The sequence below is a fragment of the Harpia harpyja genome, chromosome 15, assembly GCF_026419915.1.
Source record: "Harpia harpyja isolate bHarHar1 chromosome 15, bHarHar1 primary haplotype, whole genome shotgun sequence".
In the NCBI taxonomy this organism is placed as follows: domain Eukaryota; kingdom Metazoa; phylum Chordata; class Aves; order Accipitriformes; family Accipitridae; genus Harpia; species Harpia harpyja.
This window is the reverse complement of record NC_068954.1, coordinates 5,705,873-5,716,246: the sequence shown is the minus strand read 5'-3', so window position 1 is coordinate 5,716,246 and position 10,374 is coordinate 5,705,873. Positions and strand designations below refer to the sequence as shown.

General features: G+C 39.6%; 1 protein-coding gene across 2 annotated transcripts in view; it reads right to left on the bottom strand.

Annotated features, from left to right (window-relative positions):
- Positions 1–3,599: 3,599 nt before the first annotated feature.
- CDC5L (cell division cycle 5 like) overlaps positions 3,600–10,374 on the bottom strand; it is a 37,259-nt gene continuing 30,484 nt past the window's right edge. For both annotated transcript variants that reach the window (XM_052809700.1, XM_052809701.1), the window contains exons 15-16: positions 5,864–6,076; positions 3,600–4,111 (exon numbers count right to left, since the gene is read on the bottom strand). In XM_052809700.1, coding sequence (XP_052665660.1) covers positions 4,007–4,111; positions 5,864–6,076 — 318 coding nt within the window. In that variant the 3' untranslated portion in view covers positions 3,600–4,006. The remainder of the gene's footprint in view (positions 4,112–5,863; positions 6,077–10,374) is intronic.

Genomic DNA, 10,374 nt, shown 5'->3' with positions numbered 1-10,374 from the left:
TTTGTTATCTGCTGGGTATGGATGAGACGCTCAGCTGTTATAACTTAATGCTGCTGTCCTATTAGCTTTCCCAGGTACCTGAATCCAACTCAATTGAAGTAAATGACAGTCTTATCAACTCCATGGACTTTGAAGCAGGCTCCAGCTACGGGATTGATCCAATAAGTAAACGCCAAGTCTGATTCCAGGAAGGGAGGAAAATCATCAGCTGAAATTCTTTAAAGACTTGCAGATACATCTTGGCATGCTAAGTGGAAATGAAGGAATTTCTCAAGGAGAATGTTAAGCAATTCTCAAAATAATTGTGAAGACACACAACACAAACCCCACCCCACCTCTGTCAGTCAGGTTATGGTTTACCCACTGCAGTAAGCTGTTAACTAGTTCGCACTGTTTGTGGTTATACTTACTATTGTTCTTGGGAATAAAGATAAATTAGTGGCTGGCTTCAGAAGTTTAACTAAAAGTTCGGTGTCAAGGTGTGCTGGTCACTTGTGTCCACCAAACATCTGTATTCAATTACTAAGCATTTTGGAAAGAGATTCAGGGAGCACTGTTTGGGACATAAACTGGGCCTAAGCCCAAGAAAGAGATCTAGAAAGCCCAAGCTCCATCACCACCTGCTGTTGGAAGCACTGACATCTACCAGCATCCAAACTTGGTTGAACAAATTTCCTAAGCACTCCAGTTTAAGCTACCACACCTGAATTCCTTGATCTTGGGATGTCCTAGCCAGGCTCTGCTGCTCCATTCACATCCCTCTGGATCCAACAGACACATGCACTGAGCATCCAGTGTGAAGTTTGAGGGGTGATTTCAGCAGATCGAAGACTGACTGCCTTAGAGTGGGCACTGAAGCTGTGAATGATACCCAGGACTAAGAACCTCAGACAACAACATCTTAAGCATCTGCCTGTGATAAGTTACTGTCCCACAGCATTGAAATACTTCCGGAAAAGGAGGCAGGAATGGTGTCAGTCACACCTCTGTCAGTATTTTGTGTCTACAAAATAAAGGCCCAAAGCTCTAGTAGTAGTTGTCTAGGATAAAGTCAAGATGTGGAAGAGGGAGCCTCTATAGCTTAACATCACCTTTGCACTTTCTGTCCTCTGGTCGTTCGAGTCCTGATTACAGCAGGGCTCATTTAGGACCCTCAGCAGTACCTGACACCAAGCCTTCTCCAGCACTCCTTTTGAGCTCAAGAAGCACCACAGGGCCTTGAGTACCTTCTGAACCAAAAGGTCTCTCCCTGCCTCACAGCAGTATTTCTTGGCAGCTCAGGGAAGGTAAAAAGCCAAAGCAGGGTACAATTGAGCTTTAAGTAAGGCAAGAGACTGATTCATTAGTTTTCTTTCATTATTGAGATAGGCAGAAACTTCAGGACAAAAACTCTGACTAGAGACAGGGAAAACAGCGAACTTGCTTAAGCATTGTGTAAACAAACTGAACTGGAGAAAACACTGAACAAACCTCCTGCAGGTACCTTTCAAATATAACCACCTCATATCTGCTGCTTTGCACACCACAAATGCTTATCTGCTGCAATTAATGATTGGTTAATTGTATGCATTTCAAGGAAGAAAAGAGTCTTTCGTGATTCATCAGTCCTTCTGAATGTGCCATTAAAAATATTTGCTAAGGCAGAGTGTCCAAATACCTGTCTAGCTCCAAAGCTGTCAAAAATACAGGAAACATCAAAGAGGCTCTGCTGCAGCCCTAGAAAGAAAGGAAATAATTGTAGTTGTGGTATTGGTAAACCTACAAGGGTTTTCTGTTAATATCTCTAGCTACCACACAACCACAAGAACTGTCATGATATGCATTTATATGATTTTTCCTTTTGGGTATAACCATCCAAGCTAAAATACCCCATATGCTAAAAGATTGATGCTTAATACTTCTTTCCAGATGTGCTCTGGTTTAGCTAAATATTTAACACATTTTTAGAAGTATGTAGTGTATAATTGCATTAATACTTCAGAAGAATGATATCCTGGTGAGTAAAGGGAAAGATATTCCAAGGCTGGCTGTGTATCTACTCCTGCCGGTGATCAGTAGAAATCAGACAGGTTGCCTTTAAAAAAACTCTCCGATTATCATTGATCACCGCGGATGGCATTTAAACAGCTACACAACCACAACCCTGACAGCATCCCCCAGTAATATTCCCAAGGCCTAAACAAAGTGACATTCCATAACATGGTAAAATTGCGAACAGCGAAGTCCTCATTTAAATTCAAATATGTACAAGCAAAATTGCATGATGCATGCAACTGGATGTACTTAATTGCTGAATTCTGTGCTGTTAACAATACAGTATTGCTTTTTCCCTATGCATTTCCACAAACAATTGCTCAAAAGACCCAAAGTGTAAGAGCTGGAAATAAGATGGATCCCTGAAGAACTGAACAACACCTCCACACAAATAAAACATGAAAGCGATCCTCTAATGAGATGCCTGACTCTGGCAAATACATGTATTAAAAGCATTGGGAATAGCTGACAAAATTTTAAACAGTAACACCTAACTCCAGTGTGGTCTGACTAAACAGTACTCAGAGAAAGATTTTGGAAGAAACTACCTCAATGAATAGGAAATAATGCATTCACCCCTTTCAATAATCCCATCCTTACCCTTCAGAAGAACAGTCAAAGCAGGGAGAAAGTGAAAACCTGTTAAGATGTGGTAAGAGGAGAGGAGAGGAGGAGTAAATAGGGAGCTTTTCTCCACCCCACTCCATGGCTGCTCTGGGCAACAAAGCATGCTGAGTAACCAACTCCCAGGGAGCAACAGGAACTACTACCAAGGATCTCAAAAGTACTATGTGCTCAGGAGGGACTCCATACACCCCTAAACGATGGCTTGCAACGGTGACCTCGTGAGATGATGTGTCCGTGTCTGCAATAGTAAACTAACCGTTGACAGCATGCTCCCAAGCACTCAGGCTAAGCACAGACACATGCAACCAAGCTATCAGGGCTGGCCACCGTGACCTGGAGGTGCTTTGAAGACACCAGCTGATCAGAGCCAGAACAGAGGAAAGGACAATTCTAAAAACTGAACAGAACAAGCAACTGAGTTCCAGCGTTTGTGATGTGTAAGACATCAACATAGCCTCCGCAACAATCAACCACAAGGTCTGGGCCAAGGCAGAACTGTGATGTTACCCAAGTCCTTCAGCCCACTGTATAAAAGTGAGCAGAAAAAGGTTCATCAACCACACGGAGGGAACATGCATTACGCACAGAAGATTTTAAAAGCATTAATACTTAGAAAATTTAAGGGTATATTTTCTGCTGAAATCTATGGGAACCGTTAGGCTATGCTGGGTGCTTTTATAAAACTTAAACCTACCCCGTTTCAGGATGGTGAAGTTATGCTTACTGCCAGTATGACCATTTGAACATCTTGATAAAAATGGGAGTGTTTAGTCACATGCACAGAGAAGAACTGGGAACAGGGTATTACATGGACCACAATTATCCCGCACAGGTCCTTCCTATTACAAATTACAGTCCTGGAAAATGAAAGCAGCAGCAGGGGAAGGGAAGAAAGACAATTTACCAGAAACACAAGAGAGGCCTGGGGTAGGGGAGGATTCAATTTTAGTTAAAAGACAGGTGGTTTATTTCTTCATTATTTTTTAACATTCCAGGTTTATTCAAAAGACATTATTTTGCACGCATGTATCTTACACATCTTAAGACTGATAAAACACTAGGAATAATGTGATAACCCTAGCAAATGAAGACATGGCTAGAATCATACCAGAGTGATTTTTTTTTTTTTCCTTTTAATAAAATTTTGGACATTTTAATCCAATTTTTAATACTGGCTAAAGCCATTCATACCTAGAGCATTTGGAATAGTCCATTAAAAGAACAAAACTTGACAAGATGCAAACAGTAGACTAGACTTAATTTCTGCAACTGATGGCAAAAGCTGCTGGAGAAGTATCTGTACACTTCAAAAATGTTACATCAGTGACAAATGGAATTTTGTGCTTTAATACTTTGCTTGAAAAGTCTCTTTGTCCAACATGAAGTCAGCAAATCTCTGCTGGAGCTCCTTTTCTCTCTCCTGCTGTCGCTGCACATCTTCCTTCAGACACTGTAAGGAAAATGTAATTAAGCAACCAGTCAGTTTAGGAAAATGTAATTAAGCAACCAGTCAGTTTTTCCAATAGTCACACCCATGAAGATCTTTACCAAAGGTTATATTTTAGCTCCTTCAGAGGAAGGAGTCAGAACTGAGACAGGACATTGCTAAAATTACTTATTTTAAATATAAATGTAAAACAGAGCAGTTGATGTAGAGTATCAGTATCACAGTTATCTTACTTCAAATGTCACGTATCTTACCCTGTTTTTGACAGCAGTTAATATCAAATTCTTCAAAAGGAGAGATTTCAAATTGGAAACTTGCCACAAGCAGTGCACTGTATTTAACAGTTATTTTTGGGCAACCCTCCTAATTAACCCTGCATCCTGCAACAAGGCCTTCCACAGGCCTTCTTCCACTAACTACACAGTGCATGAAGGAGAACTAACTGCTTGTTCTAAAACTGCCAGCTGCTAGTTCATTTGATCTCCCTTCACTCTTCTATCAGAAGAGACAGTAAATGTATCCTGAGGATTAGCCCCGAGTAAAGTGCCATTTACTGAAACCAGGTGCTATTAGTGGCTATTTAATATATTTTTACTGTTAACTTTCACTAAATCAATTAATCACTTCTGAGTTTGTTAACACATCTATCAGCATTTCTAAACTGTCTTCACAAAATCATTTTTAAGAACTGATGTATTTTATCTTTTTTATAGAAAGTGGTTGAGAAGATTTGAGACTCAATGGAACCCTCTCTTCTGGAAGAAAAAAAATTAAAACAGAAACTGTGCTCAGATGAGTACTTATTTCTTGGAAAGCAAGCCTGGCACTGGCTCAAGCCTAGGACTGAGTCTTGGTTGAGGGTTGCCTTGTTAGCTGAGTAAAGTAGAGAAGAATATCCTGGAGATCCTTAAACTAAGAACAGTTTTTTTCTGAGACCTTTTTTTCAGGTATATCAGTGTACCTGTTTCTGCTAGTTCCAGGCTGAAGTTAAGGCTGCTTAAGAGAAAGATACCTTCCTCCTCAAAGCCATGCCAACCAGTTAGAAGCTGGTAAGGCAGGTGGTGTTATTCAGGAGCAATGGTCCAGATCACACGTGCACACGTTGTTAGCCAGCAACAGGACTGCAGGCAAATGGCCTGAACTCTGAGGATGGCTCAGAACTATAATTACAGAACAACTGCGCAGCTTCTGAAACCGAGCACCATGTTTAAATCAGTACAATAACCCCATTTCAGTACTGGCTTTCTAAAAGTCCAGCCATCTGCAAGTCTGACAACAACCCTGGCTTCAGGGAGTAATACAATCAACATGTGAAAAAAAGGCGAATCTCTTGTAGTATATACTGGCATTTGGTCCACTGACTTAAGGAAGTAGGCGGCTTTACACAAGTTTCAGATCTACCCCAAGTTCTAACAGTAATTAAAAACAAAACAAGCCAAATTAGGATAGATACAGAACTTCTGCCGATACGCATTGCAGAAGATTAATAAAATAAACCACACAAGGAAATAAAATAAAAACAAAGTTAAAGAACACACTAGTAGATTAGTCCCAGCTTCTAATATATATCACAGAATCTTTGATTTTGAAGTGAACGGCAGAGGAATCTGGTAATAGCCAAAAGTATAATTTAAGAAGACCATTAAAAACTTGATACAAACTCAGGCTGTGAACCTCAGAGCCCACGCATTGTAAAAACATCTTTTCCACAAAGTGCCTGTATTTGACCTAAGGTATTACATTTAGGAATCTCACCTCCAGTCTCCGAGGGATTGCAGCATCTTCATGTTTCTTCAGTTCCTCAAAAGTACGTAGCTCCAGATGTGCCTGTTCGATTTGGTCCCACAAATCATTCAATTGTTTGATGAGGCCCATTGCTCGAGACTGATAACCACCAAGCAAGATCTTCAGCTTCTTCTCCATCTTGGCAGCCCTCTTTGCTTCAGTTGTCATGTGACCTCTGTTTATCTGTCAGAAGGAACCCAAGAATTATTTTATTTATCCAGAACTCAAGAGTCAAGAGGAAAAAAAAAAAAGTAGTAAAAATATATCTGTGGAACTGTATCGAATTGAGTTCTTTGATTTCTACTAACAAATCATACTGTACATCTTACAACAACATAGATTTCTGGATTAAAACCTTTACAATGAAAAGACATTATTCCAGGGGTGAAGTCCACTAGCCAAAACAGGGGTGATGACACACTATATGAGCACAGCTTTATAGACAGGAATTGTTCCAGCTGCTAAGCTAAGTAAGCAGCCAAGTCACATGATAGCTTGCTATGCCACATCCCACTTACACAGGAGATGTTCTTTGCCTTAGTAAATGAAATTAAAGATATTATAACCCTCCTTTTCAAAATTACATTCTTAATCTGCAAAACCAGGTACATCTTTCAGTCCCTGTGCTTATCCCAACAGGATTCATCTAAACCATATTCCATAAAGTAAAAAGGCAATCAGGAACACCAAGACAGCTCTGAATCTGTCTCTCTGTTGCAGAGAACCATAATGAAAACATTTAGACTGGTCTGAGTGGCAAAGGAATGGCAATGTTTGGGCATGGAAGCACTGCAAGGAACAGCAGAAGGTCTATTAGAATGATAACTATATCCTACCACGTATCTGCATGCACTTTCTCAGGACAGTCACATCAGGAGACAAAGGACTAAGACTAAATCCTGATAACTCACAGAGGTGGGACAAGATGGAGACAGCAACTACTGTCTGCTTTTAAGAGATATGAAAGGCAAATAAAATAAAATAAAATTAAAAAAAAAAAAAAGAAAAAACGCATGGTCACCATCCCAAGAAGAATCCAGGTGCCACGATGAGAACTCAACAGGTGGTGACCCTTCACTCCTGGTGTCACCATAAAGCATCTCAGAAAGACTGCTTGGATTCAAATGTCTTGGTAGCTGAGTGCTGCACAGATTACTTGATTAAGTGTTCAAAGTCAGGTTGGATGGGGCTTTGAGCAACCTGATCTAGTGAAAGATGTCCCTGCCCATGGCAGGGGTGTTGGACTAGATGATCTTTAAAGGTCCCTTCTGACTCAAACCATTCCATGATTATGCATCTTAGTGTTTGTAAGCATGTAAGCATGAGACTGCAAATAAGTGAAATTGGTTTTGTCTCAAAATAAAGTAACCTCACCCATCTATAAGATCTCCCATTCACCTTTACTACTTTGCTATAACGTTGCAACATTATTCCCTCCTGAGCCATACCAAAAACCTGGAGCTCCCCGCTAGCCTCTCTAGTAACACACTGCTTTTACACATGGCTTTTCCCTTATGGATCTCACAGCAAGAAGGTAAGATTATCTTTAGGTAACAGACAAATACTGAGATAGCACAATGAATCAGCTGCCTAAGGTCAGTGGCAAAAGCCAGAAGCAAACCCCCACAATTTACAACCCAATAGCATACACAACAGATAGGACAAAGTGATGAGATTAAAATGTGGTATCTAAACCACAAAGCAATTGGCATATTAGACAAGAAGCTCTCCTTCCTGTATCATTCTGGTAAGCACTACCTGGTGTGCCCTGGATTTAGAAGTCTTGGTTTCCCCAAAGTTGTCCAGGTCAGTCCTCTAAAACCATAATCCAGACATAATCCATAAACCGATGACTGATACAAACTACAAAATTTTGCCAACTGGGACAGTACGCAAATAAACAAGCATACTCATGTTAACACGTTATAAATGTTTTATATAACATTTATAAATATCAAAGGTAACAGAAGGCTTTGCATATTTTCATACATGTATTGGGTGGGGCAAAATTAAATGAGCAGTAAAACCATGAAATAGCCATCAGCATTTTTAAAGCCTGATAGACGGCATCAAAGAAATCTTTTAACACTGAATCACAAACCAACAGATAACACAGGACTATACCACTGAGCAAAACTGTGGAGAGGTGTAGCATTTCACATCTCTAAATATGGACATAAGGTTCCCGGTTGGTTTTTTTTATGCTACTTCCTTTAAAAAAACAAAAAAACAACAAAACAAAAAACAAACCCTTTTTTCAGAAAGCATTGTGTGAAAGATGCAAAACTCAACAAAAAAGGAATCAGGCTTCTCAGATTTTTATTTTTGCCACAGTTAAAAATATATTATTGCAGGAGTTAAAGAAAAACATGTAAGTTTCTCAAGTGTTAAAATATAAAAGCCTAACTCAAAACCACAGTGGCTAAATCGCCACCTAACCTTGCCTCGTGTCTTTAAAAATGAAAGCTTTACTCATGAACATTCTTACATACAAAGGAATTACCACTGATCAAACAAAAAGCAGAAGCTTTTCACTGCTTTGAACCCTACAATTACCCAAGGTATCATCTTTTACCAAGGAAACTAAACTCCATTGATTGGGAAGGAAATACTTTCTGATCTGTCCTTCACAGTGGTGACTACAGTCACCCAGACAACCCTAGCCACTAGGACTAGTGCAGCCATCACAGTCTTATGCACCAAGCTATTGCAAAGCTCATTTCATAAACCTTTCAACTGTCCAACTTTTTTGAAGTACATTCTATTATACAGCTGCATGTTTCTGTAAACTGCCCTACTCTGTAAGAATTTATTCACTCATTTAAAACAGTTTTAGTAGGTGATGCAGAGGTAAACAAAGTGAATGGTCAAGGGAGCAAACTGTTAATGGGTGAGTGAAAGAGAAATTTGACTTTCTGAGCTGTCTAGTTTGCTCCTGGGGAGAGAGATGCAGACTGCTATGCTTTTCAGATTCTGTTTGCAATGTAGACTTAAGCTATGCCCAAGGTGCTTTAAGCATACAGAAAGGCGCCTCTTTTTCAATATTTATATAAATCTAGAGAAAATTAAATAAATAGATTAGGGATTTGTGAGGATACTCTCTGATGGAAAAGTATGAAAGCTTTAAATGTCTTCACTGGTAAATAATATGCTATTACTGCAACAACAAATACAGCTGTGCGGTAAATGAACTATTTTCCAATTACTGTTTCTTGGATGAAAAATGTGTGTTGAGAGCCACTGACATTTAGAGATCATGGAATAGATGGATGCACAGGCAAACAGAATTTTGTTTGTAACAGAGGTCTAACGTAACAAAGATTGATTGTCCCATGTTGTTTCACAGCATTACAGACAACATAGAGCATGCCTGGTGTGAAATCAAACTTCAATCAGAATGTCACTTTTCTAGAACAGGTCAAAAAAGTTTAGAAAAGTCCCACTATTCTGTCGTCCTGAGTGAAGATCTGCCAACAAAATAATTTTCTAATAAAATGTTAAACACCGAGTACCTGAGAACATGAAATACAGTTATAAGCGCTATCGCCACCATACAGAAAAGAGACAGGATCAGGGAACTGCGGTCAGAAGTCCTGAATTATCTGCACACTCTAAGTATCACCAGTAGCAGTGGCAGTACTGGGTTGGTCTCGCACTTTTACACACTTCAGCTGGGAGTCACTTTGCTTGGCTTTAGACATCAACATCTGAGCTTGTCACCCGAGGTCTTTCCATAATCAGGAAGGAAACTGGCAACTCTAGGGCATGGCTCATCTGATCTGGAGCCTCAGAACAAGACTGAGCATGGCAGTGAAGTGCCCTTCACTGACTTAAGATGGGAGCACAGACTGCTTGCTCAGACACTGTTACCTAAAGTCAAGTGGATCAATCCCACCCTAAGTGTGTCCTGTTCTAATGTATGAGATACAATAAAGCATTTTTTTTTCTCCAAGAAAAAACAAAGCCAGTTCAAATCTAATGATTATAGTATAAGACCCTGATTATTTAAGCACTCTTGAAATTTTCAGACAATGAGAACTGGACTTAATATTTCCGAGTTGTTCTGGATATAGATTCTTATTTTTAACCACCAGAGCTCCTTAGGTTGTATACTGCTATTCATCCCTTGCTTTTCTACTCGGTTCCTTGTCTATCTTGGATTATCATAGGCCTCACTGCTGTAAAAAGAAAAATAAGAGAAAAAAAAAAAGCCTCCTAAGTATCTAAACCCAGAAATAACAGCCCTTTCTTCCTTCTCTGCTTATAGAGAGAAATGTGAACACTCACCACCTTTCCTCCTCCCTCCCAACTACAAGATTTTAGGACCTACTACAAAAAGGTCAAAAGGAGGTCTCAGCTTTTGTAACAAATACTATTTATTAAAAATTGCTGACTGCGGCATTAATGCCAACAACTGCATACAATTTTAGTTCAAGCTTCGTAAAATTTTAAGGCTCAGATACCAAGCTAAAAATTCCAAG